This window comes from Lates calcarifer, linkage group LG20 (assembly GCF_001640805.2).
Source record: "Lates calcarifer isolate ASB-BC8 linkage group LG20, TLL_Latcal_v3, whole genome shotgun sequence".
Taxonomy (NCBI): Eukaryota; Metazoa; Chordata; class Actinopteri; family Centropomidae; genus Lates; species Lates calcarifer.
In genome coordinates this window covers 15,970,882-15,998,821 of record NC_066852.1, presented here as the reverse complement: position 1 = coordinate 15,998,821, position 27,940 = coordinate 15,970,882, and the positions used below count along the sequence as shown (strand labels likewise).

General features: G+C 40.7%; 4 protein-coding genes across 9 annotated transcripts; 3 read left to right on the top strand and 1 right to left on the bottom strand.

The window, feature by feature from the left end:
- Positions 1-483: 483 nt before the first annotated feature.
- camlg (calcium modulating ligand) lies at positions 484-6,154 on the top strand. Of its 2 annotated transcripts, none has more exons than XM_018691311.2 (4): positions 484-831; positions 1,754-2,214; positions 2,475-2,540; positions 3,186-6,154. In XM_018691311.2, the coding sequence occupies exons 1-4, from the start codon at positions 681-683 to the stop codon at positions 3,375-3,377; spliced, it is 870 nt and encodes a 289-aa protein (XP_018546827.1). In that variant the 5' UTR covers positions 484-680; the 3' UTR covers positions 3,378-6,154. The 2 variants fall into 2 exon arrangements, with proteins under 2 accessions (XP_018546827.1, XP_018546826.1); XM_018691310.2 differs by having other exon boundaries at positions 487-831; positions 1,751-2,214.
- A 612-nt stretch (positions 6,155-6,766) lies between these two features.
- Positions 6,767-17,282, top strand: ddx46 (DEAD (Asp-Glu-Ala-Asp) box polypeptide 46). 2 transcript variants are annotated; one of them, XM_018691304.2, is made up of 23 exons: positions 6,767-6,920; positions 7,158-7,331; positions 7,798-7,920; positions 8,118-8,205; positions 8,302-8,470; positions 8,633-8,874; positions 9,026-9,136; positions 9,424-9,589; positions 9,914-10,034; positions 10,469-10,644; positions 11,008-11,129; positions 11,495-11,573; positions 12,725-12,807; positions 13,075-13,239; positions 13,449-13,611; positions 13,750-13,943; positions 14,247-14,384; positions 14,705-14,854; positions 15,047-15,274; positions 15,501-15,719; positions 16,210-16,354; positions 16,535-16,608; positions 16,806-17,282. In XM_018691304.2, the coding sequence occupies exons 1-23, from the start codon at positions 6,904-6,906 to the stop codon at positions 16,851-16,853; spliced, it is 3,195 nt and encodes a 1,064-aa protein (XP_018546820.1). In that variant the 5' UTR covers positions 6,767-6,903; the 3' UTR covers positions 16,854-17,282. The 2 variants fall into 2 exon arrangements, with proteins under 2 accessions (XP_018546820.1, XP_018546819.1); XM_018691303.2 differs by having other exon boundaries at positions 8,299-8,470.
- Positions 17,283-17,427: 145 nt separating this feature from the next.
- On the top strand, positions 17,428-21,210 carry lg20h5orf24 (linkage group 20 C5orf24 homolog). Of its 4 annotated transcripts, none has more exons than XM_018691307.2 (3): positions 17,428-17,892; positions 18,420-18,520; positions 19,018-21,210. In XM_018691307.2, the coding sequence occupies exons 2-3, from the start codon at positions 18,449-18,451 to the stop codon at positions 19,642-19,644; spliced, it is 699 nt and encodes a 232-aa protein (XP_018546823.1). In that variant the 5' UTR covers positions 17,428-17,892; positions 18,420-18,448; the 3' UTR covers positions 19,645-21,210. The 4 variants fall into 4 exon arrangements, with proteins under 4 accessions (XP_018546823.1, XP_018546822.1, XP_018546825.1 ...); XM_018691306.2 differs by having other exon boundaries at positions 19,015-21,210; XM_018691309.2 differs by lacking the exon at positions 18,420-18,520.
- A 3,912-nt stretch (positions 21,211-25,122) lies between these two features.
- On the bottom strand, positions 25,123-27,102 carry LOC108893345 (tripartite motif-containing protein 16-like). Its single transcript, XM_018691305.2, has one exon. The coding sequence runs from the start codon at positions 27,070-27,072 to the stop codon at positions 25,393-25,395; it is 1,680 nt and encodes a 559-aa protein (XP_018546821.1). The 5' UTR covers positions 27,073-27,102; the 3' UTR covers positions 25,123-25,392.
- Between the last annotated feature and the right edge of the window lie 838 nt (positions 27,103-27,940).

Below are 27,940 nucleotides of genomic sequence, written 5' to 3'. Positions count from 1 at the left end.
AAACAACATGGCTGCACTTTTGTTGTATAATCACTAACCACCACTGTACAGTATATTCCACTCATAGATAAGATGGCTCCAATAAGGTGATGCAGTTGTTTTATTTATCATTTTATACATTATCTCTCGTTCACTTTCTTCTAAATCCCTGGACAAGAATAAGACTCTAACCCCACAGCAGTGCAGAGTGGTTACACTGCGTTGGCAGTAACATCAGATATTTACCAACCTTGCTGCACAGTTTTGTTCCTACTGTTACTGTGTGTGTTTCTGATTGTGTAAAATGTGTATTAAAGTGGATGAAGCCACAGTACTTACGGACAGGCCATTTGCTTGAAGCAGTGGTTCCCAACCTGGGTGTGAGTTAAATGGATGTGATATAAATACAGTTTTGTCAGTGTCGATGTGGATGATCATGGCCCACCCCCAAATAAGGCCAGTGTTTCCTGTAAGTCAGCGCTGAGGGCTGAAAAACCGCCTAAACCACTTTGTCATGCTCGGCGCTGAGATCATCACTGTGCGTCTGCTCTTTAGAGACCCCCCTCTCCCGGTCCATTCTGTTATGTTTACCGTTTAATTCACTGACCTGAACCTTTTGTGTTGTCCACTTGCGAGCTGTTGAATCAGTATTTCGTATGCACTGTGAATAGACTCCGAAGTTAACGCTCATTTCTTTCAACATGGAGTCCGGAGAGGCCAACGAGGATAAGACAGGCTCTCTGTCGGCGGCGCAGAGGAGAGCAGAGATCCGGAGGAGAAAACTGCTCATGAATTCAGAGGACAGGATGAACAGGATCGTGGGCTTCGCTAAAAACGAGTCTGAAAACAACGGTATGCTATGATGCTAACCCAGTTTACAACACAGTGCTGCTTCTGCTGAAACATATTGTCGTGACTGTTCCCTGCTTCATCCCGCTGCTGCTGTGTAAGCTACAGCTACATTACCTTTGTCTACAAACAGCACTCTATATCATTATGTCCACATTAGCTGCCAGTACAAATTTATTTAATATAAGTATATGTGGCACAGTCTGCCAGCCTGGGATTCAAACCAGCAACTCTCTGGTGCCAGAGTAACTGCCCTGGCAGACTGCACATCTTTAGTTAAAACAGTCAATTCATCAGTCAGTCAGTCGCTTCACATAGAATTAATCAGCAATTATATCAGTTTCGAAAATTTATTAGTTTGATTATCATTTAAGTTACCTGTATAGCAAAAATGGCTGCAAATTCAGTGATTCCTGTCTTCACAAATGTAAATAAATTTGAGTTTGTTTTTTTTTTAATTCAACTTCTTTGTCCCCAAGAGGAAATTTATCTTGTAGATAAATGAAACACAGATCTTACTCATACTCAATCATAAAGAATAACAAAATGCATAAAACATGCAGTAAAGTTCACATATTATGAATAGGTAACTTCATACAATGTGCAGTAAGCAGAAAAAAACAGAATCAGTATTTGGTGTGACCACTCTTTCCTGTAAAACACCACTAGTTCGTTCTGGGCACAGGTAAACTTGTGCACAGTTTTTAAAGGTACTTGCTAGGTAGGTTGTTCCAAGCATCTCAGAGAACTTGCGTCAGTTCTTCTGTGGATTTAGGCTGTTTGTGTTGCTGAAGATTGTTCTTCATGACTCTGGATTTATGTTTGGGCTTGTTGTTGTTATGTTTGGGGTCACTTTCCTTGATAAATTATCATGTCAGCACTAGTTAAATGTGACGTGAGTGATGTTGTCTTACATCCTCAGCAGGAGCATCTCGGCGTCCCACTGAACCCCGCTTCCACCTCGACCTCGACAGGACAGAACCGTGGTCATCAACCTCATCTTCGCCGAGACCATCACCTTTCCTGCCAGAGGCTTCAGTGCTCGGCAGCCGCTCCCGCAGCGCCACCCCAGAGAGAAGGGGTTCTCCTCTGCCAGACTGCAGCGAGCTGCCCGGAGGCTCCCTGGACGATGACATCGGAGGGGTCTGGCCAAGACCCAGGGGGGAGCGGGTGTCAGACGACCTCAGCGGGTCCCCACGCCGGGGTCTTCAGAAGTACCTGTCCCGTTTTGACGACGCCATGAAGCTGCGGGGTCAGCTGGCCAATGAGAAGCCGCCCCAGGACGGAGGGTCTGACTCTGAGGAGTTTGATCCCTTCAGAATCTTCAGGCTCATCGGCAGCATCCTCCTCGCTGTTTTTGTCAGGGTTTTTGTCTGCAAGTATCTGGTGAGTCTGCTCGATGTAGACACCTTGTTGCTGTGACAGGTTACGAGCAGGTTACGAGCTTTATCTTATCACCCACTGTTAGGCCACACATGCAGTAGATGCAGGTGTAAAGATGCTGTAAAGCTTTTGTTTTGGTATCAGATATTAATTTTGTGGTAACTTTTCATACAATATAATGTTTATGTCTCAATAATAATGAATCTGGCTACCAGAAACATTGCTTGCTGTATTGATGTGAATCTTGTATTCTTTCATTCTAGTCAATATTTGCTCCATTTCTGACCCTTGAACTGGCCTACATGGGGTTGTCCAAATACTTTCCAAAGGTGAGTTTGCATCCTTATTGCATTGAAGACAGTATCATTTAGATGCATATTCTTATACTGTAATAATAATTATAATGATACATCAGATTTCTATAGTGCTTTTCATGACACTCAAAGATGCTTTGACAATATGACAGCATGTGGTCATGACTTCAAAGAAGTAATGCTTGATGTGAGGAGATAATTGGAGTTGTCATGATGGATATTTTAAAGCAGTGGTCTGCCTGTTTTTGATTAAGGTTAAGTAAGGTCTTGTCATAATTGTGGCTGATTTATGTTTCACTTTTATTTTTGCATCGGTGCACAGTTTCTCTCAAGATTTGGTATTACCTAAGAGAATTATTTTTCATCTGGATGTGACCCTTTGTTGTTGCTCTGACTTCATTGTGCTATGGCTGACAGCCCAGTCTTGGTAGCCTCAGCCATCTCACCGCTGGCCACGCCCACAGTGAATATCACTGAGAAGTCAAGTTCAAAATGGCTGGCTCCAGCTGTTGTCTGTCATTCTAACTAATTTTCTGACATTGTACTGACTAAACAATTGTTTGATTAACTATAAATACATTGGCTATATGAATATCAATAATAAAGTAATTGTTAGTTTCAGCCATGCATCACAGTGTCTCTGTGTTACTGTTCCTCCAGGTGGAGAAGAAGACCAAGACCACTGTGCTAACCGCTGCCCTGCTGCTGTCTGGAATCCCAGCCGAGGTCATCAACCGCTCCATGGACACCTACAGGAGGATGGGCGACGTCTTCTCTGACCTCTGCGTCTACTTCTTCACCTTCATCCTCTCACACGAGATCCTGCTGTTCATCGGCTCAGAGACTCCCTGATGGACCAGGAGGACCTCAGTAACCCAGACCTCCTCCTTGTTGACCCCTCCCTCTGTCTCCCATTAACAACAAAGCATGCTCATTTTACACCCTCTTGACATGGGTTTGCAGTTGACAGTCTGGAAACGAACCCCTGCTGTCTTATGATCAGGGTCGCGCGTCAGCTGGACGAGTGCTCATCACTACTGCGCTTCAGGATTCCACTAAGGCTAAGCTACATGTAACCAGAGAGTCCAGTGTCCAGTGCTCAGAAACGGAACAACAGTTTGTGTTTGTGTGAAGACTGTACAGCCATTAACAATGCTGGATGTCAGGTTAAGTGTAGAAAATGGTAAATGTTTTGCTGAAAAGTACAGTTCATCATCAGTCTGACACAGATTCCATTTAACTCATGAATGGGAAACACTGGAGTCCCTCAAGGGCTGGGCAATATTTCCAAAACTCATTTATCATTAATTTGAAAAATCTATTGTTGATTCACATCATGATATACATCATAAAAAGTCTTCATATGTGGAAAACAAAATAATAAAAAAGTAACTTAACACTAGGCTGAAAGGTAGCGATTTGCTGCCCTCTCTGGGAGGATTTGGCAGGATTTTGTAAAAAGATAACACAGGATGGGCAAATTCCCATGATGCAATCCCACTGAAATGTCATCAGTAATACTGAATTATTGCCCAGCCCTGAGTCCATCTATTGCTTAATAAACTCCAATGGCAAGATAAGGTGTCATGTTCTCAGCTAACACAAACCAGACTCCTCAGTAGGCGTCTGATCCTGCTGTAAAACCAAATCTGCTCTGGAGGCAGCTCATCTCCCAACCACTATACAACACTATGTATGAATGCCTTCTTGTCAGCCCTGCAGGGGGATTAGGCAGGCTTAGGGTCAGTGCATTTTCAATTCATGCCATTCAAAATCTGAATCCAAACTTCACAGACAGCTGATAGACCTTTTTATGGTAAAGCTTTTGACATAATCTAGTTCCTGAACAGACTGAAATGCAAATGAATTGATAAACTTTGGAGTGAGGAGATTTGTTGAGGTTCTTGATCCGTTATGATTGACAGTCGACGACTGAACTAAGCAGAGGGCTTAACACGGAGTATCATAAGAACTGACAGAAGCAGGTGGTTTACTTTTCCCTCATGCAGAATATCATCACCCCTGCTGATTTGTTGTGATGTCTGTGCCTCATGCCGTAGAGGACCTTGAGGCTTTGCAGCTGTATCACAAATAGTAACCACCAACCGTGGCGGTCCAACAAAGGACCTCCTCTATTTAAAAACGCTTAATTACATAGGAACTATGTAATTGAAAATATGTGCTCTGAGATTACTTTCAAGATTCAGAAAATTTGATTTCTGACTTTATTCTCAGGATTTTGATTTAACACTCAGAATTATTTTGTCCTTTTTTGTTTAATCTCAGAGATCTGACTTTTTTTTCCACATATGGCCCTCTTCCTTACTGTATGTACATCAGCTAGCAAGAAGAGTAGAGCCACAGCTTCACAAGGATCTCCAGCATGGCTGCACGGTCACCTTAGAGCTTTCTGTGGGGAGTTCAGGAGGAAAACACAGCCCTGAAGTCAGCTACATTTAAACACACTAATGATAGAGAAACAGCTGCGTGAGCCGATATCTTGATCATAATGTCTTGTACTGAGCTAGAGGGTAGAACAGAAGGCTAGAGGGGACAAAAATACCATGGATAAATTAAATAAATGAGTATGAATGGATTGAGAACAAAACTCAAAGCTTGTTATTCTGAGGTCACAAAACATGAGAAACAGTTAAACACATGGGCCTCCAGCCTTAGACAATTTGAGTTTTTAGGAACATTAGAAAACAATTTTTGTAGCTTTGTCATAGGAGATGCTGAATTCTTCATCCACTAAAAGACCGAAAAACTGAACTTGGTTTCGACAGAGCAGCAGGTCCTGATGATTTTAATGGGTGTCTTAACTTGAACTCTGCTTTAATTGGTGGATATGAATCATCTGTATTTGTGTTGTGACAGATCTCTTCATAGGCAAGTGCTTTTAAGTTATGTTTTCTGTTGCGATCTGTCACCCAGTGTTCAGAAGGGTCCACCTACATTATAAACAAGTTTCCTCCTTTGTTTAAGTTGTGAAGGCAGAGGAAGTATTTAGTCCTTGAATGTGGAGTGTATTGTTTTGCACGGCCGTGAGCTTAAAAACGCAGTAAACTTCTTACAGTATATGTACGCAACGAAAGGTGTGATTGATGGGAATGTTTTGGGTTTTTACTGGAAAGTACTGTCACTGCGAGGCAGTGGGAGTTTGTACGCTTATTCGTGTCAAGTAATTCTGGTGACGTGTCCTGCTTTGCTTTCTTCAAGCCTCATTGATACATACTTTATATACAGTATACTCTCTACTTCTGTGCTGTTAAATGTCCTCATTGCATACTTTTAATTTCATCCAAATTAATTTATTAATGTGAATATTTTTTTCATGTAAATGAATTGGTGTGATTTATCTTACGACTTGTCTGACCTACTTGATTGTTTTTGATAATGTTTACAGAATAACTGTTTTTAATGGCTCTTACAGTACATATTTGAACTTAAGGAACAAATTTAGTGTTGACATGATGTAAACAGTTTCTGCCTATAAACATAAACAGGAAAGAATAACCAGACAGTTCATACCAAATAAATACTACTTGTGTGGCAAACTGTTTAGACTTTCTTGATTTGTTTATTTGGTTATGTAACAGGGAACTTGAATAAACATTGCTGAAAACCTATTTTCCCTCAATAGTTTATTTATAGGCCATCCTTAGGAAAGCCTTAAGCTGAAGTTATTACTACCTTGTCATTTATATGACTAGTTGAGAAACTGAGGAGCATTGGGGACCTTGTGGGGTACCATGAGGGCCAACGGCACTGCTAGATTTCACTGTTATCTCTATTTGTTTTAAATAACAAATATATTAACAATAGCCTTTAAAAACAAGAAAATAAATATTACATATATTAAACATATAATTTTGTTATAATATTATTGATATTTCTGCACAACAAATAGTATATTAAGAACGTTAAAAATCCTAGTATACTTAATATAAATGTATATTATATATAATATATACTTAATTAAATAGTTTGAATGAAGCACTGTTACAAAGTATTGTACAGTATTGTCAAGTATATATTTATTTGTACAAATGTGACAGTGGATGTATTAAAAGGGTAAGGGGGCACTGAGACTGCACATGTACGAGACCAAGATATTTGCTACGCCACTGCTTATATTGATATAAGCATAATCATTTGGCACCACCTCATGCTTCAGTGAATGTTTTGGATTCACCGCTCCGACCTCCCACCGCGGGGCGGCGCACTACGCTGTGGGCTACAAGTGTGTGAATTGAACTGTCGCAGTTTTCTGACGTGTGAGTTCAAATACACAAACAACCGTCCACCATTCAACAGACGTTGCAATCACTTTGCGAACTAATTTCACCTTTTCAAGACCCAACTTTGTGGAACAGCAATGGGACGTGAGTCCAGGTAAGTCCGAATTATCACGTCAGTTTGGCGTTTTTCCTCCCGCTGCCGCCAAACTTAAACTGTTTTAATTTCGATGGCTAACATTAGCATGCTAGCTGATACATCCAGGTGTCGGTGCGCACTAGCTAACGGTTGATTTCGTACAGGTGTGGAGTGTGAATTAAAAAGTTTTTATTAATGTAGTTTTACTGCAACACGTTGTCAGATGACATTACTATTCTGCTGTTTGGTTTCCAGACACTACAGGAAGCGTTCCGCTTCTCGGGGACGGTCAGCAGGTAGCCGATCAAAGAGTCGCTCCCCGGACAAACGCTCCAAGAAAGACGACCGTGACCGAGACCGAAGCAGAAGAGACAGGTCACGGAGCCGGGACCGCCGCAGGTCCCGGTCCAGAGACAGAAAACGAGCCAGGTGGGTGTTGTACGTTGTTGTAGTGTGTACAACAGGTGAGTGATACAGTTGAGAATAATAGAGAGGTCTCTGTTTTCTCTTTGGTCCACTTAAGCTTTAATGAGATATTATTTGCACCACAGTTTATACAATACAGACATCATTAATGCTGTTTTTTACGGTTGTAGTTAAGAATCATTATGCCGTGATCCATCAAAAATAAGATGCTTGTGTTCATTCCAGTTAAAATTGTAAAAGTAAAACCCAGTGGATTGGGCCTGTGCTGTGTTCAGTTTGTCTGTTTAACTTTAAAACATATCTAATAAAACATCTGCCGTTAATTATAGGAGGGTCTGAATTTGGTTTCAAAATCCATGTTCTTAATCATTATTTGAATTAATTTGAGATAATGTTTTGCACCAGTTACTCCTGAAAATAGACTGGTGTTTTGCCCCCCCAATCTCATATATTTGCCTTTGTTGTCCAGGCGATCCAGGAGCAGAGACAGGAGGAGGTCCAGGAGCAGAGACAGAAGGAGGTCTGGCAGTAGGAGCAGAGCCAGGAGGTCCCGATCGGGCAGCCCCAGCAAGAGCAGAAGAGTAGATGAAAAGTGAGGCTTTTTAAAAAAATATCTTCCACATATAACTGGTTGCTCTGGTGATCAAAACCTTAAAAATCATCAAATGTAACTTGTAAATTAATGCATCTTTGGTGCAGCGTATATAAGTTAACTATAAAATCTGACAGTTATTAGGGTCACACTCACAGCTGTTTCTTTTATTTTCTTTTTTATTATCTTCAATACAGGTCAAGGAGTAAGGAAAAAGACAGCCTTGATCCTTTATCTGACAAGAAGAAGGCTAAAGAGGAGAAAGAGGATGAGAAGGTTGAGGATGTAAGTGCCATAGATTCAGATCTTGCTCACCACTGAAAGGTCACCACTTAATAGAAAGCATAATAGAAAGATAAATATTTCTTTTGTGTCCAGCAGCAAGACTTTGACCAGAACAAGTTGGAGGAGGAGATGAGGAAGCGGAAGGAGCGGGTGGAGAAGTGGAGAGAAGAGCAGAGGAAGAAGGCCATTGAAAACATCGGAGAGATCAAGAAAGAACTGGAGGAGATGAAGCAGGGCAAGAAGTGGAGCTTGGAGGATGATGATGGTGAGGAAGCACTGTTAAAAGTAACCTGCAGTACTTCTATTTAAACCTTCCCAGGTTATCACTGTACAATATATTAATAATGATAACTCTTAACTGCTCACTTGATCAGTACAGACCTTAGCTTTAGTGTCACAGAGCCTTATGAATGACTCTTAATTCCAGACGACGACGAGGATGGTTCAGCGCCGATGGAAGGAGACGATGACGATGATGGGGAAGAGAAGGGGGACAGGAAAGAGAAGGAGATAAAGGAGGAGAAGAAAGAGGAGGGGGAGAAGGAGAAGGAGACTCCCATGGAGACGCAGGCCGAGGAGGACGACGTGGATCCTCTGGACGCCTACATGGAGGAGGTGAAGCAGGAAGTGAAGAAGTTTAACATGGGAGCAATGAAAGGAAATGATAAGGTGAGTGTGAATGTAGTCTTCAGTATTTTTCTAAATTTGTTATTTTTATTGTTCAGTGTTGTGCGTCCATCAGCGTTGGGACAAGATGCCTGTATGGATGTTTTCATCTTCTGTTTTGCGTCAGATGTTTTTTTTTTTTAATCCTCAATAGAAAGGAGCAATGACTGTAACCAAAGTGGTGACAGTTGTTAAAACCAAGAAAGGACCTCACACTCACAAGAAGAAGGGTGAGCTGATGGAGAATGACCAGGATGCCATGGAGGTGAGTTTTTCCCCATTTTAATGTTTTGCTTGTGAAGGAGGTCACATAATTATATGATTAAACCAGTTTCTATTTAAATGAAGGCTTCTCTTACAAAAGCATTCTTAGCTCTTGAGCCCTCTAGCTTACATTTAAGTTATGTGCTTATGAAATAATATTTCAATTTTCCTGGTTTATCAGGGATGATATAGAGGTTCTCACTAATAACAAGAAGCCTAATAAATCAGGCTCCAAGCTTGACATTCTGTTAAAGATCCTCCTGATATGTTATTTGATGTGTTTCACAGTACTCATCAGAGGAGGAGGAGGTGGATCTGCAGACAGCTCTGACGGGCTTCCAGACTAAACAGAGGAAAATCCTGGAGCCTGTGGACCACGGGAAGATCCAGTATGAGGCGTACCGCAAAAACTTCTATGTGGAGGTGCCTGAGTTGGCCAGGATGACTCCAGAAGGTCAGTAAATGGAAAATTTAGAACAGATGGTGATTTCTGTTTTGATTAGCTCACATCCAATCACAGAGTTCTATAATATGAAAACTGCCTCATATTCTGTACCCTGCTGTATGTGCATGATTTGAATTGCCAGGCTGCAGTGTTCAAAGGTACACAATGCAGTTGTTTCCAGCAGTTAAACTAGTAATTATTGCGTGTTTTTGAGTACATACATATTCCTTGAGAAACTTTTATTACTGTGGTGTAGTATTCAGAGTGTATGTCTTTGCAATCCTTCTCTACCTATATAACATCTTTCTGTTTCTGTTTTTTGAATGTATCCAGAGGTGAACGCATACAGGTTGGAGCTGGAAGGCATTACTGTTAAAGGGAAGGGCTGCCCCAAACCCATCAAGACCTGGGTGCAGTGTGGGGTATCCATGAAGATCCTCAACGCACTGAAGAAGTGAGTCTGACTGATGGTGATCACTTCTGTGATGGAGAGGGCAACTTTTTAAGATGACATAGATGATGATCACTTTCATAAAAGGCTAGTTAGGCAGTCATCTTGTCTTGTGTGTGAAAGGCCTGAGTGCAGATTTGCGTTAATGTACAATGAGTAACTCCCAGTTAATGCAGCAATATCTATGTTAAAATGCTACTAAAGAAGTATTTGACCAGTGTGTACATGACTTGACAAAAACCATGATAAAAAATAACATTTAAAAAGTATAACCACTTGTATCCCATTAAATTTGCCCTTTGACACATATGTAAAATTTAGTAACATTTTTCCTTTTTCAAGTCAGCTGAAAATCGTATTCAGATAGTACGTGAATCTTTGTGAGCAGACACCAGCACATGATATTTGTGTTAATTTCTTTCTTCAAATGTACCCAGGCACAGCTACGAGAAGCCCACCCCCATCCAGGCACAGGCTATCCCCGCCATCATGTCAGGCCGAGACCTCATTGGCATCGCCAAGACTGGCAGTGGGAAAACCATAGCCTTCCTATTGCCCATGTTCCGACACATCATGGACCAGAGGCCCTTGGAAGAGTCTGAGGGACCCATATGTAAGGCTTTAGGCATCACTTCAATCCAGAATAAATAAAAATGTTTCCTGTTTCTATTTATGTTCAAATACAAAATATGAAAAGTGAAGTGTGCTCAGACAGACAATAAGAGCTGGGATTGTGGGAAGTGAAGTCCTTCTCCTCCTCTTTTCAAAGACCTGGTTCACAGCCAAAATATAGGTCAAAGGAAGACTAAAATACAAATGTCGCTTTGGGACAATAACCCTTAGCTTAACCCTGTTATGCCTCCACAATATGTTGTATCAAATTTTATAGATATCGTGAAAATGTGAGTGCTTAAATTGGTAAGAGATTGAAAACAGATTTCTTTATTTTCATCCTGTTTTCCTCACTCTCCCGCAGCTGTAATCATGACTCCGACCAGAGAGTTGGCTCTACAGATCACCAAGGAGTGTAAGAAGTTCTCCAAGCCGCTGGGCCTCAGGGTGGTGTGTGTTTATGGAGGCACTGGTATCAGCGAACAGGTAAACACTAATGTTGCCTGGGCTTTGCTTTTCAACAGTACCTCTGTCTGCCTCTAGCATGGTACAAAAATCTCCTAAACTATTAGTGAACTCGCTCCTTATATACTTCCTATTGAACTATATTCACATTCCACCATTTAAACTGTCTGCATTTTAAATTTCACAGTGTCGTTCCCTCGAAGTTCCAACGAAATACACATACAACACATTTTGCAAACAAACACTGCACAGTGCATTGCTTTGCCGTTTCTCCTGGGATGACAAACATGTAAATACGTTATGCGACACAACACCTGTCACTGAACAGTGAAGACAAATACTCTTTGAACATTGCATTGATGATGTCTGTTGTTGTTGGGTTGTAGATTGCTGAGCTGAAGAGAGGAGCTGAGATCATTGTGTGCACACCAGGAAGAATGATTGACATGCTGGGGGCCAACAGCGGTGAGTTCATACACCCTGACCCTCTCACTCCTTTATTCTGATGGGACGTAAATGCAAATAAGCACCTTTAATGCCTTGTGAACCTTTCGTTAATTACCTTGCATGGAATAACTGTTACAATATGATGAAGTACATAATGAACCAAGTCAGTACCACTTACTAAACTGTTGACATTATTTGACCACCTTTGCGATCAGTCATATCTACAAGACAGTGATGTGTTTCCTGAAGATCAGGGCAAGTACAGGTAGGTGGACTTGGTGCTGCCTCCGTGGTTCCTCAGTCTCCAAGCCAGAGATGATCATAATGTTTGTATCATAATATGGATATAGGATGATCAGGATTTGTAATTTACTATATGAAATGAGAGAAGTCTGAATGCTCTACCAGGGTTCTGCTGTGTTGTTAATTTAGTACTTATTCTCTCAAATAAATTCAAACTGCCTAGAGGAGATGGAAAGCACACATTTGGAACTTGATATTAAAAGCACAGAGAAAGATTCTCATGCATCCATAATATCTCATCTGTCTCCCTAATTATTTTTTGATTTGGCATTCATGTGGCTTCTGAGAATAACTCATTGTAGAGCCCTGTGCCACACTGAGCATTTACATAAAGATGTGAATAAATGTTGGAAATGTTTTTAGAAAGCAGTACCTGTTATATTTGTTGACTCTTTTACTGTGCATTATGTAAATCTTGAACAGTTATTATAGTAAAAGGGGGTTTTTGTTGTTTCCACACATGCGAGGTAATCTGTAATATGTTTCCCTTGTAGGTGAAAAGGCGCTTGGTCAGATAATGCTTGATGGGGCTCCATCTCTTGTATTGTATCTTGAGGCTGTTTTCTGACTTTTACAGGTCCCTCATGCCCCTGAGATGGTACGCAAGACCAGAGACAAGCAAAAAAACAAACAAACAAAAAAAAAACATTTTAAATACAAACCCTGGCCACTTGAAAATAAACCACTAAAGTATGTGCCGAAGTTAGGATGCCTTGTTTTGTTGTCAAGTAATGTCAAGTAGCCGCAAAAGGTTTTCTGTGTGTGTTAGATTAGTTACATGTGTGTCAAAGAAGGCAGGATGTGTATGAAGACAGACATTTCTTGAAGTCAACAGTTCTCCCTTTGCTCGCTCCCTTGGTGTATAGGTCGAGTCACCAACCTGCGCAGAGTAACATATGTGGTCTTGGATGAAGCAGACAGGATGTTCGACATGGGCTTCGAGCCACAGGTGGGTGTCACTTATTATTTATACTTTAGCCTGCATGGTTTCTCATAATGTTTTGTCTAATGCTAACTTGTTAACTTGCACAGTTAATGGCAAAGAGATGTGTAACTGCACAGACACTGAAAACCAGCACAAATGAAGGAATTAAAGCCTGGAAAAAATAATATTTTAACAATAGTGCCAGTTTCTTCTGTGAGATACATAAGAGGAAAAAACTGTAGAGTGGATAAATTTCACTAACTTCCATGTGTCGTCTTTTTCCTCTACCAGGTGATGCGTATCGTGGACAACGTGCGTCCAGACCGTCAGACAGTCATGTTTTCAGCCACCTTCCCCAGAGCCATGGAGGCACTAGCTCGGAGGATCCTGTCTAAACCTATTGAGGTCCAGGTGGGAGGCCGCAGTGTCGTCTGCTCTGATGTGGAACAACACGTGGTAAATTATCTACATTTCATGTCACTCTCATTGGAAAGGCTTTATTAAAAGACAGCATTTGGTTCTTTGTCCAGTATCTAAACCAGCTGTAGTGCTAACTTACCAGTATTCTTGTTTAGTTTTTGTTAGGCTGTCCTTTTTTTCAAATTCACATTAGTCAGATCCCATCAGACCCCCCACCTCTCACTGACATACTCTCATTTCTCTAGTTGGTGATTGATGAGGACAAGAAGTTCCTGAAGCTGTTGGAGATTCTGGGTCACTACCAGGAGAAGGGTTCGGTCATCATCTTTGTGGACAAACAGGAGCACGCAGACGGACTGCTAAAAGACCTGATGAAAGCTTCATACCCATGCATGTCACTGCATGGAGGTAAGGCACTGATTACCACTAGACTCTTGATTCTTGCCGTACCATAACTCTGTAGGTAGATAAAGGTGAAATAATTTCTGCCATGTGCACGTCTAGTACTGTGGTCTTTCATATATTCCTTCCCTGTGCACCACTTAGGAATTGACCAGTACGACAGAGACAGCATCATCAATGACTTCAAGAATGGAGCTTGTCGTCTGATGGTAGCCACCTCTGTGGCAGCCAGAGGCCTTGACGTCAAGCAGCTGATCCTGGTAGTCAACTACAGCTGTCCCAACCACTATGAGGACTATGTCCACAGGGCTGGACGCACAGGCCGAGCAGGCAACAAGGTCAGTCTTTTTAAGGGGAGCTCAGTTTTATGCATCAGGGTATGCTTTAAACCTTAAGGAGCACTTCTGCAAATGTGAAAAGTTGTATAAAGCTGTTTGTGGCTCCAAAGGGAGCTGTGCGAATGCTACTTGCTTAACACACCGGTAGTCGAGTTGCATTGTGGGTAATGGTAATGGAGGCATCAGGTTATGATAAAGAAGAAGATTGCATTGAATAAAGAGGATGTTATCTCTGGCTCTGTGTGGACGACAGTTAAAATCTTGACACATCATCTTTTCTCTACATCTTGTTCCTTCTTCCAGGGCTACGCCTACACCTTCATCACAGAGGATCAGGTTCGCTATGCTGGGGACATCATCAAAGCGTTGGAGCTGTCGGGCTCCACCGTCCCGCCAGAATTGGAGCAGCTCTGGGCCTCCTTCAAAGACCAACAGAAAGCGGTAAGATGAGGGAAAGCAGAATCTGAGCTTACACAGTACCAGCTCACTGTTTTATATTTCACTCTTCATCCATTTATCACTTGCTTTGTATTAAGCAGATTTGCTAAGAATGATAATATCACTTTGTGAAAAGAGTCATAGTTGAGTGGGTTTAATCTGTGGGAATTTGTGGCGTCTCAGTTGGCCAGTAGGCCTAATGGGTGATCATCCGGTACAGCTTTTAAAAGTGGTCCATGTAAATGTTAAATCTGCAGCATCGCCTTGATATTGAAGTCCTTGTATTGTTTCATCCTTTTTTCTCCTCTTCTTCATCCTCACAGGAGGGTAAGACCATTAAGAGCAGCAGCGGCTTCTCAGGAAAAGGCTTCAAATTTGACGAGACAGAACACGCCCTGGCCAATGAGAGGAAGAAGCTGCAGAAAGCTGCTCTTGGACTGCAGGACTCTGATGATGAGGACGGAGCCCTGGATGTGAGTAAAGTTTTAAAACATTTTTCGTCACTTTGGCATCATGTTTATGGAACAAAATGCAGCAGGAAGCTCTCTCTCAGCATCACAATTGGTGTTTCAAGTGTGCTGTCTCCCCAGTTACAATCACACAATCATTACATCCACCAGTCCATCCCATCTTAAACATCACCCCTGCTTTTCCCCCCTCCTCAGATCGAGGAGCAAATCGAGAGCATGTTCAACTCCAAGAAGAGGGTGAAGGATCTGTCTGCTCCTGGAGCTGCCACAGGACCCGCAGGAGCAGTTGCCACCACAGCAGCTGCTCCCGGAGGGCTGCCAGGCCTTGGACCCACGTCCGCTGGAAACATCCAGAAACTGGAAATGGCCAAGAGGCTGGCGCTCAAGATCAATGCTCAGAAGAACTTGGGTGCCGAGGCTCAGGTACGTCAAACATATGTAATATATACGTGCAAGTCTGTCTGTGCACACTGACATGGATTATCAGAGTAACTTAAACTTAAAATGTGCAACAAGCTCTTCACGTGATGTGTCTTTTCTTTGGTCTTTTTCTGCAATGCTTTTCGTGTTTTTTATACTGTTTGATCAGTTTGTAATATGTATCATGTTGTACCAAAAAAAGCCAAACTAGCTTTCTCTCCATGCACAGGACGTGATGCAACAGGCCACAAACGCCATCCTGCGGGGCGGCACCATCATGACACCCTCTGTGTCAGCCAAGACTATCGCCGAACAGCTGGCGGAGAAGATCAATGCCAAGCTGAACTACACCCCTGTGGAGAAGCTGGAGGAGGAGCGGCAGGCAGCTGAACAGGCAGAGACCGTCAAAAGATACGAAGAGGAGCTGGAGATCAACGACTTCCCTCAGGTCAGCAGCACACTGTGCAAGGCTGTGCAAAAATATTCAGCAGATTCCGGTTTTATTTTTGATCTTTGGTTTTTGATTTTTCAACGCTTGGGTTTCATTATACCATAGTGTGGATGTTCACTGAGAACCACTAACTTTAATTTAGCAAAGTCACATGTGACAAATAAGAGATGAAGATATACACTCTTTTTACTTTAAAGAATATTTTTGCCTGAATCTAAAATTTTATTTTTGTGGAGAGCCCACTATGCCACTGTTGCAAATATTTGATTTCAGGGCCTTTTATGCTGAAGACTTGTTTAAGTAGAGAGTATTTAAGAAATTGTTCCGTGTGGTTTCCCTGCTGGTTAGGAATAAAGCATTTCACATGCTTTTTAAATTCAGAGCACTTGGTATCATCCTGCTGTTTTCTGCTTTGAAACTCTGGTGTAAATTGAGAATAAGAAATTATTAAGTCATATGCACTGTTCCTTATTCTGTTCCTCCCCAGACGGCCAGGTGGAAGGTGACATCTAAAGAAGCTCTGCAGAGGATTGGAGAATACTCTGAAGCCGCTATCACCATCAGAGGAACCTATTTCCCTCCAGGCAAAGAGCCCAAGGAGGGAGAACGCAAGATCTATCTGGCTATTGAAAGTATGTGTCTGGGAACTAATGTCTCAGTGCAGGTTTTTTTTTAGGAATTTTTACACTTTCTAAATGTAGTTCCCCTTTCTTCTAACACCCTTTATCTCTGAAGAATCTAAAAAGTTTCCTCTTCACTTGTGTTAGATAGAATTGCATATTCTGTATATTAAAGTTGTGTTTGTTCTCTAGGTGCTAATGAACTGGCTGTGCAGAAAGCCAAAACGGAGATTACACGGTTAATCAAGGAAGAGCTCATCAGATTAGTAAGTATCTTGTTTCTTGACATCAGTAATCAGTAGTGGATATCATGTTGATATCAGGTTAAATTGGTGCCTGTTTCGTATTTTTCTGGTGCAAGATTTTAGAGGAGGAAACGTTTAACGTGGCAGTTTGTTATTCAGCAAATATCTATAACATATGTTGCTCATTGTCCTTTTGTTTTCCCTCTTTTTCTCTTTAGCAAAATTCCTACCAGCCGACGAGCAAAGGCCGGTACAAAGTGTTGTAGAGCAGAAACCAAGGCCAAGGAGGAGTTTCCATTTCACAGCAGTCTCCTGTCATCTCTCCTGTTTCATCAGATTTGTTGAAGAATATTTTAGTCTATATTTTTAATAATGTTAACTGGTTTCGTTTTTATTTTTCCTCTTTTTTTTCTCCCCTCAAAGCTTTCTCTGTGCTTCACTTGAGTTTCCAGTAATTTTATACCAACAAACCATAAATCTGATGCTCTTCTCACTTTCAGTGTCATTAAACCATCACAATTCTACAATAAGCTAAATACAATATGTCTTTAAATATAAGACACGTTTTCTCTAGTGTTTGTTATTTGGTCAGATTACACTCTGTTGACCAGCCATTGTCTTTATGAGGAAAGCCTCAGATGAAAGATGTTTTTACTTTCCCTCAGAATAAAACAATGTGTTGTTAAGGATGTAAACTCATGTGTCCAGCTGTTTGCATTAACAAATCTGGTAGATACTGTGCACACTTACCCACTGTTTTAATTATTCAGTAGCCTTTCGTTTGTTTATTATTCATCAAGAGTGGGAAGTGCTATTTGGTAACCAGTGCAAATTCATCATGGCTCAGTTTCAGGACAATAAGGACAATTATATTAAGAATAAATAAATAAATAAGGCAGGCTTTTGTACCATTGTTGCCGCTTGTTGGAAGCAAATAAACCGTTTTATGAATTTTTAAAGTGAAAACAGCGATTGGGTGTCAAACTGGTTCAGGAGGGGAAGGAGCAAATCCTCTCTGCGCATGCTCAGACTGCGCTCCTCGTCTTATTAATTTTTAATGGAAAATGGCTGCGTTTCTTATCCAAACCGCTGGAGCTGGCAAATAAAAACCCGTTTAGCAGAACCATTTCGCGTCTTTTATTAACAGTCACATCGAAAACGATCCGATGTGGTGATCACACGTTGGCTGGCCCGTGTCCTCTGCTGCGAAAAATATTTGGGAAAATGGATCGACTCTCGCTTTGAGGGATGAAAGATCATTTTTCTCCTTAACCCTTTCTGCTCCGAGATCTGCGAACAATCGAGGTACAGTAACCTTATAGTGCTAACGCTGGTGGCAGGAGGGTGTATTTAGGTTGATTGTATGGCTGAGATCTAAGCCACTCAAATCAGATATGTGCGCACTTTTCCGGTCTTTCGTCAAGACATTAAACCTTTCTTTTTCCCCCAACAAAACCGTTATTCAGGCCAAAACGAGTAACGTTACACGGGGGCAAAGTGACACGCAGAGCAGGAGGTTTTGTCGTCTGGACGCAAAGATGCGGAATCCCTGTGCATATTTTTTGTGAATGAATATTACTACAGGCAGTGTGGTGTATGTGATAGTAAAGTCCACACCTCCTTGCATCCTCATCTGCAGAGGAGAGAAGACAGGGATCTCATCAGCAGCACTCTGACTTTTGGCTTTTCTGAAAGTATTTATAGCCTCGCATTAGCATGGTACTGATGATTTAGGTTTTGTAAATCACTTATGAGCCATTGATAATACAGTTTTTGGGTTGCCAGGTTGTGGAAAATCCTCCTCCACCATGACACTTTGCTTGTCTTTTTAGCTCTTTAATCCATAAGGGATACCTGTCCAATGGACTGTCTGATCGCCTACCATCAGGAAAAGGGCTGCAGGACATGTGGACTACAATCCAATTACAAAACTGTTTGTATATTCACACAGCACTTATATTCATAATAGAACAGATTTACTCAAAATCTGAAACAGACAAAAGAAAACAGGCATAACTGATGGGTTTAGATACCCAGGCTGGGTAAATCCAGCATCAACCTGGATTCAGGATAGGACACACAAACACACACATCCAGACACTGACAGAGTAAAACAATTGCAGGAGAACAAGAGGAGGAGAACAGAACACATTGTAATATGTATTGTATTGCCTGGACACATTTAGGGTTTTACCCACTTGCATGTTTTAGGCTTGGGACTTACCTAAACCCCAACCTTAGAAATGCAAGGATCTAAAGCCCTAAATGTGCCCACGTTTCTTTTCTTTCTGCAGGTCATAAATACTGACGTCCTCAAGTTTTATTGCAGAGTTGAGGATGACATTGACAACAGTACTGACCAGAGATATTTAGTCCTTTTATCTTTGTGTGATAATAACACCATTACAATTTATTTCCGACTCCCAGCAGACGATGATGCGCCAGGTGACAAGCAGTGATTTCTGCATGAATAGCAGGCCGTCGTGCCTAGCAGAGGACGGTCACCACCCTGCCTCCCACTTTGACCTGTGCACCTCCCAGTCCAACAAGTTCTACCCTCCTCCCCCTCCGACGTCCCTTCAGATGACACTGACGCCCATGGCCCTACCCACCCAGAGCCACAAGCCCATGGTGTGCCAGAGACAGGAAGTGCTCGGGGGCGACCCCCGCTCACCCGGAAAACTACCAGGCATTAAAAGCAGCGACCAAGCGGCGAATGACTCCAAGAAGAAGAGCAAGGCTGTCGGGAAGACGGGCAGACGTGGGAGGCCTTTGGGAACCACCAAGCTGGCCGGATACAGAACCAGCACGGGGCGACCCCTCGGCACCACCAGAGCTGCCGGTTTCAAGACAAGCCCTGGAAGGCCGCTTGGTACAACCAGAGCGGCGGGGTACAAGGTCAGCCCCGGACGGCCTCCCGGCAGCATCAAAGGCCTCTCTCGCCTCAATAAACTGGCTTATGGTAGCACCTGCAGCGGAGCGGCTTTCCCTTATCCCCTACCACACAAAGAAATCCTCTGTGAACCTTCCTGCAAAGAGAAGACAGCTAATGAGTAAAGGCTCTACCCTATTTCTACTCACTCTTCATCAGTGGAATAAGAGACGCATGTGTGCAGGTTTCCTGCCAGATACTGGGGATGACTGTAATCTTTCCCAGTCTGCTGTGATGCTGAGAGGAGGAGATTTTCTATGATTTGTGTTGGTGTCATCTGTGTGCCTGCCACCTGATATAATACTGTTAGTCTTTCAGTGCTACTGCTGGAGATCTATAGCCTGTGAAAGGTTTAACTACTCATTGCTGTATCTGTTTTCTTGAGGAAAAAAAGTAATACTGGATGTTCATTGAGCAAGGGGCTTTTATCTTACTAACAACTGTGGTGGTAATTCATGACCAAGTTTGATTTTTAATGTGCTATATGTAGCATTTTAACATCAACAAATGATTCATTTTTAAATGTTTAAGTGCTATAAACAAAGGAGACTATCATTGAGATAGCCACAATTGTGTGAAATTTGCGTGAAAACAAGGACTAATTTTACTTTGTACATTCATCACACCACAGCTTGAATATCATATTAGCTAATGTTGCTGGGTATCCACTCTTGTCCGTGCGCTTTAAAAAAACACATGCAAAGCAAGAAAGAAGGAGAAGCAAGAAATGTCTCTTTATATCTCCAATATCCACTATCAAATCTGATAAGGGTCAAGCAGCAGTGTTGTCTTTGCAGCAGGAAGGTTTAATGGAAACGTGGTCTTTCATTTAAAAACAAAATGCTATGTGTAGTACCTTTTATGTGTCACATGTGTGAAATGGGAGGCGTATCACTGGATTCAAATCTTTTGTTTGAGTGTCTTCTGCTTTTGAGCAGATTGAGAGGAACAGTTGGGGGTTAAGTGCCTTGCTCAATGGCACTTCAACTATAGATGTACAGATATTCCCCCAGGCGAACAGCACCCCAAAAATTAATTCTAGCTGGAACACTCGGCTCCAGGTTTAACACTAAAAAACATGACTCCTCCTACTAAACTCTTACTGTTCACTCACTAAAGGTCACCTCACAAAATGGCTGCATAGTATTTGCATGCAAATGTTTCCAAAACAGCTGAGTCAACTTACAGATTCTTGTGGAAAATCAAAGTTCGAACTAATGTTTGTTTATATTTTTACAGCCTGCTAAAAATTGGTTAATATGGACTGCAGTTGCCTCAGCTGCTCATTAATCGTCATGGAAAACTTGTCTGTGGGTAAACATGTGGATGAACAGTGTTTACGTTCTGCTTGGTACTTGATCGCTCTTCATAATAGTCAAATTTGAGGTAGTTCATCTTGACCACTAGACAGTACAAAACCCCTTCTCACTCAAGAAAAGGAAAATTTGTCAGAGTACTCCTGGTAGAAATGGTTTCTCTGGTCTGTTTTTGTTAGCTTGCCATGGGCTGGGTGCTGCTACAGATACCAAAATTACATGTCTTGTAACTGTTTGCTTTTTCAGATTTCCATAATACCACAAATAAAAGCAGCTGCATTTACTTGTGTTTCACCTAAAAGCAGCAAAACAAAAACTTTACTCCAAATTCTATTTAATTTGCATAATTTTTGAATTTGTTAATATCTAATCTAAAAATAAGTATTGAGGACATCCAGCCTTAATCTTAGTCCTAAAATCCTTAGTCCAATATCCACTATCAAATCTGACTTTCTTTCTTTTTTTTTTTCTTTTTTTTGCTATAATGTCCCAACTGGTACAACTCTGGCCTAATCAGATCTAAATACATATATACAGAGAGAGACTGCATGGCTTTACTGAAAAGGGACGCTTTGTAATGTTGTCACATTGCTGGGAAAGTCTGTCACCCAAAGAATAACTGTGTATCTTTTGCATTATACATCAAAACCACTGGTTGCATTATTTAGTCTAAACGAAGATATAAACTTAGTTGAGAAGCAAAATCTGAGTACAAATAAAGTAGATTTTTCTATTAGTCCCAAGAAAATGAGCAGACTGATATTGAAAATATCAGCTTTGCAACATGAATGTGTCACTGAATGCACTGACTATGATTGATATGGCAGTTACATTGTAGTTGTAAAAAGTTGTAAGATATTTTATTGGTATCTTTGCTCACAGATCAACAAACACTTACAAGACATTTGATTTACAATTTGATACAGAGGAAATGATTGTGAACAAATGAGACCATCTCTGAGAAGGCTGTCAGCCACTGCTGGCCTGTACTCTGTGTTTTTACTTTGAGTCGCCAGGTTCGAATTAGTGGGAAAGCTGCAGCTGCAGCTACAGAGGGCGCTGTTCCCCCAGAGCAGAGAGCCAACGCTCTCAGAGATATCAGAAGCAGTGGAAAACAGCTGGCAGTAAATATAAAAATTACTCCCAGCAAGATCCTCATCAATATATGCCAGAGAAGAACAACTGTGGAGACTTGCGGACCATTTATAACCACTACCACAAGCGTGTGACAGAGACCATCATCTCACCCATGGTCTCATTTATTTACAATGATCACACCAAGTTATAATCAAGTCTTAAGAATTTGACATTTATACATTGATGTTATAATTTCTACACATTGCCTCTGACTTTGCACAGTCACTCGTTAAATAACGGTACAAATCTGTCAGTTTTTTAAAAATGATTGCAAGGTCAAATCATATCTGATTTTGTATTTATTTATAATGTTTTTGTAGGTACATTATCATAGCCCTGTAGAGCACTTGAATCTGACTGTTGGAGAAGCTGGTGTTTTTGTGAAATGTTGATGTAACATGAGCTCAAAAAGGCTTAAGGAAGAAATGGAGAGATGCAATAGTTTATTGGTTTAATATTCATTATTTCACAACCTACTTAATGCATTGTAAATACAGTCAATCACATGTAGTGAAATATGATTTTGATCCAAAATAAGCATTTGGATATTGGAGTACCTGTCACTGCTTTGTGCTCAAGTTTTCATCATTTGGCAAATTAGTTTTGTGCAAGAATTTAATCTTACAACTTGCCCTAGTGAACATTCAGTTTTTGGTATTACTCATATATAGGGAATTCAAATCCTGAGAGTGAAGAAATAGTACATACAGCTTCACTGAGTTGCTCTCTCATGACAAAATTTTAAATTATTAAAATTGGTGCAATAATCTGTCATATGTATTGTGCTGTGGAAACTTTGATACTATCCGTTTTTATTATTGTTGTATTTTGATACTGGTGTACAAGGCCTTTTATCACTTGTTTTGTTGATGTGTGAAGTGTTAACAAAGGTTACTGAAATGTCACATACAAGCATCCTTTTCATCCTCCTTTACCAAAGAATATGATGTTATCTAACTGTAGGCATTTATTCTATTTGATTTTAAAAAAATATCCCAACATCACACAAAATAACCTTAGCATGAAAACTCCTGTATAAACTGTAAATGAAAAAGCACTTGGAGACGACTATCCCATAAATTATAGTATGATTGTTTGGATTAATACAAAACCTTTAAATAATGCATCTGAAGCTCTTGGCCATTGCAGGTGTATGTGTTTCATGTTTCAAGTGATTAACATGACAGTTTCTTGAATGCATTGTAAATTGCAATACATTGACAATGTACACAGTTTCCTACATTTCTTTGTAGGAAACTGTGTAGCCAATCTAGCTACCAGTGCACTGTTATCTAGATTGGCCTTTTTTTTTTTACAGCGAATATTTTGACGTGTGACAGCATGAAAAGCACAGATATAAATGCTAAAATTAATGATGGTTTCATTCCATTTAGCTGCTTCAGTTTTATGGTCCTGGTATTGTTCATGCTGGTCCACCGTCACACTGTCATGGCTTCCTGGGATGCTTAAATATATCGTTAATGTCCCCAGTAGCAGAAATTATCTGCTGTGAAAAAGACTTTTTGCCTGTCCCAAGTCATCTTCTATGTAGCTTCTGTTGCAATAGCTTCTAAGTCTTAATGGGGCTTAGTTTCTGAAAAGCTGAAACATGTTGTTATTTTTTCTTTCTTTTTCTTTCTTTTTTTTTGTCCGTATTCTATGCTAACTGGGTATCTACTGTTGTTTCAACAACTGCAGCCCTGATGAGGTTTTGGGCAGTGTGCTAGTTAGCTAGCAGCCGCTCCACAGTTAGCTAGACAAACAAAGGTCTTGAACTTGTTTAAAAGTGTTTGGTGAGAAAATTAACAGTAAAAGAAATTAAATAACAATAAATTCAGACATTTCTTTCAAAACTGTGCCACCCTTATTTAGCATAAAGAATGAACAGCGTGATGTCCTGTTGAAAAAAAGCCTAGCTTAGCCTGGTTCCAGACTTCTGAATTGCTGTCCTCATGTCAGATTTGTCTATCATTTCAGTGAAAAATGACTTTCTGCTGACCAGGCTGGAGCAAGAATTTTGTAATAATTTGTGTTACTACAAACATGATTTTGAATTAAGTCTTTTAGAACAGAACACAGAGATTTCTGTTCCACTTTGGCTTTCTGTGGCTTAATGGGAAATACCGTTGTCATTGAAAGCTTACAAAATGATTTTCATGTCGACTCAGTTAATATTATAATAACAAGTTTGTGCCAAGTTTATTATTAAGGACAGTAGCAGTAGGTATTCAATTGGTTTCGAATATGGACAGAAAACTCCAGGAACATGTTTCAGATTCAGACTGACAAAAGAAGAACGAGTTATAAATGTTGGCTTTGATGTCAGGGTGACTGGGATTTCTAAATACTGTCTGATCAGCATATAGGTGCTTGAAGTGAAAATGGTATGTTTAGACCAGGATTAAAGGTGATTGAGGTTAGCCAGGCATTTGACATGGCTAAGATTTCAGTAAGAATAAAAGCAGGGCCTTAAGGTAATGACAGTGTAATGACTGAATTAATTTGCCAGCATGTTAGGTGTAATCTCAGAGCACCTTCAAGTTCTGTGTACATCTGTTTTACTATGTAGTTTGAGTTCTTATCTCATGGACAAGGTGTAAGAACTTATATGTTTCTCAAAACTATTCATTTTCAAAATTTTGTCCACATTTGATGACATTTTAGTTTATGACTCTCCAGGAGGACATTGAAGAAAGGATTAGGGATTAAAGGATGATTATAGAGGGTGGATTACCTAACATGGACTCATTGATTTATTTGACGGTGCCATATTTAGCTGTAATATTTAAAGTTATGTTAGTGCACACACAAGGCACAGATATTAATGGTTGTTTTGTTTTTTTTAAATAATTTTTTGTGATTTTTTTTTCTCACCATCTTCAGCATTAAATCAACACATGGTCTTTTGCCAGTACATGATAATTAAAAAAAAAATTACCTCACATTTTGAGTGTTTTTAAGAAGATGTGAAGCTCAGTTATTCCTACAGTGTGGTTGGCGAAGCCTGTAAAGCTTTGTATAATTCCCATTTTATTCCTGCATGATTGTTGTGGAATGTTCAAAAGTTGTGTAATAAATCAGAAAGTAAAATAGTCTGATGAAAACTTTTCTTGAACAGTTTTATTTCAAAAACTTGCATCTATATTATTTAATCACAAAATTTAATTTTAAGTAGGACAAAAAAATATTTTTCACATTTTGCATATGCAATATTTTCCGTGCACTGTATAATGAAATTATTAAGTAAATATAACATAAGAATAAAATGTTATCAAACAAATAGTTTTAAGTCTGTGTAGCAAATAAGATTTTTTTTAAATTTTTTTTTTTCATTTCATAATCCAACTCATTAAGTTTGATCTCTGCAGTGCAGACACCTCAACATACTGCACAGCACCACAGATGAATTACACTTTAAACTCATGTCTGCTTGAGCTTACACAATTCAACAGTGTCTCCAGCCATCTCTGGAAGCCAAAATCCAGGATAGAGAGGCTGAGTGAACGTGGTCTGTACTGTGAGGAGGCGAGTCATGGTTCGAGAGATGCTGAAGAAAGACAAAGTACCTGCACTGTGATCCAGATACACTCCTACTCTGGAAGACTGAGGGCCTGAGATGGGGGTAGAATTATTGTTATGTCTGAATGTAAAACCATCACTATCACACTCTAATGCCCAAGATTTGTGATTATTTCCAAATCCACATTCATTCCTGGTTCCCTTTCTTCTGATATCCTTGTATGCAACTGCTACTAATACTTTACCACTCCACTTCACCTCCCAGTAACAACGCCCTGTCAGACCTTCTGTACTCAGGACCTGCCACCATTTAAAGAATTTTTCTGGGTGAATCCAAAACATCTCTGCTCCTGCTGGCATCAGCGTTGCCTTTCTGTTGTTCTTAGATAGTGACAAAAATATGTTTGCAGTGATTGGATCCAGTGTGATTTGACGGGCATATTTCAAGAACTCAGCTCTGGTTTTGGGCTCTTTATGTTGCGGTAAAACATCCGCTCCAGTATTTTTCAGTGAGACCTTTGCCCCTTCCTCATTCAGAACAGCCTGTAGTGTATCTCTGACCTTTGACACTGCTGCTGTCACATCTTCAAAATACTGCTGAGACTGAAGACTGATGCTGGGTAAATCTGTTGATTCACTCACATGTGACAGAGATGGATATTTGTTTAGAATGGTGAGGTCCTCTGTGTGGGAGAGCTGCTCCAGATCAGCATCTTTCCTCCTCAGCTCAGTTATCTCTTCCTGCAGCTTCTCCTCGAGCTCTTTAACTCGACTCCCATCAGTTTTCTGTTGGGATCTGATCTGCTGTTTCACTTCAGAGCTTCTTTTCTCAATGAGACGGATCAAGTCAGTGAAGATCTTCTCACTGTTCTCAACAGCTTTATCAGCAGAGAGGTTGATAGCCTCCAACTCTTGTTGAAGCACCTTCACATCTTTCTCTCTGTCTTGGATTCTCTGTTTGATTTTTTGACGACTCACCTCGAGCTCCTTCTGCCTCTCGGCCCTTTCTGCTGCAGCTGACACTGTGTCATGACCTTTATGTTCATCCATGGAGCAGAGATAACAGATATACTTCTGATCAGTGCGGCAGTAAATCTTCATCACCTCGTCATGGAGAGAGCAGACATTCTCCTGAAGCCTGGAGGTGGGTTCAACCAGCTTGTGTTTCTTCAATGGAGCTACATCGTAGTGAGGCTGAAGGTGTTGCTCACAGTAAGAGGCCAAACACACCAGACAGGACTTGAAGGCTTTCAGCTTCCTCTCAGTGCAGAAATCACAGGCCACGTCTCCAGGTCCAGCGTAGAGATGATCAGGTGAAGCAGCTTGAAGTCCTGCTTTCTTCAGTTCCTCCACTAAGTCTGCAAACATGGTGTTTTTCACCAGGGCTGGCCTCGGTGTGAAACTCTGCCTGCACTGAGGACAGCTGTGTGTTTTCTCCTGATCATCCTCACCCCAGTAGGTTTTAATACAGCTCATACAGTAGCTGTGCCCACAGGGAATAGTCACTGGCTCCTTTAGGAGATCCAGACAGATTGAACAGCTCAGTTTTTCTTGATCCAGCTGAATTACTTGCTGCGCCATTTCTCCTAAGTTTCATTTTCTGTTACTCATTACACTGTCCCTCATTTCCTTGTTATCTAGCTCCCACGTCATCTTCTGACCGCCCACCACACAGCAGATGTGGGCAGCAGTGTGTGGATCTAAGGACTCTATCGTGTCAACCAAATAGGCCTGTTGTTGTGGGTAAGTCCTTGAATATGTTTACAGAGAGGCATGCTCTGGGGTTGAAATAATATGTACCAGCTGTTACTTCTGGTGGTGGCTTCTATACATGACACAAAGTGACATAAACATACTAAGAACACCTGAAAACAACAAGCTGCCTGTTACACTTTACCTGCTGAAAGCAATCAGTTGGAGTATGCCAACTCTGGACAGGACCAGGAAAAGAAATAGTAACTATTTTCATAAAAACAACATCAAATATGAATAGAATGCGAAAAGAATAAATATAAACACAAGAATCTAGCCTTTGTAATTACACAAACCAGTGCTATTTCTGCCTGAAAACAAATACAAATCATTAGTTATGTTGTGCAGATAAATTTGATAGAGTACCAATAATTCACATGAGGTAAAGGGTATCCAGGTCCACTTCACTACTTTAAAACTATTCATATTTATTTTCTCTTTATCTCTATGTGTTTGCAGGATGAAGCTAATCAGTAAAGAAAGTCAGGTAAAGAAACAGAACAAGCATATTTTCAAGGACCAGTGTTTACGTTTACAGGGATCTTCTGGCAGAAATGAAATGTAGTATACATAAGTATGTTTTTATTATTTTATAATCACCTAAAACTAATGCATTTATGCATTAATTCATTCTGCTTTCGTTTACTTAGAATGAGCCATTTATATCTACAGCAGGTCCTCTTCCATGGCGTCTGCC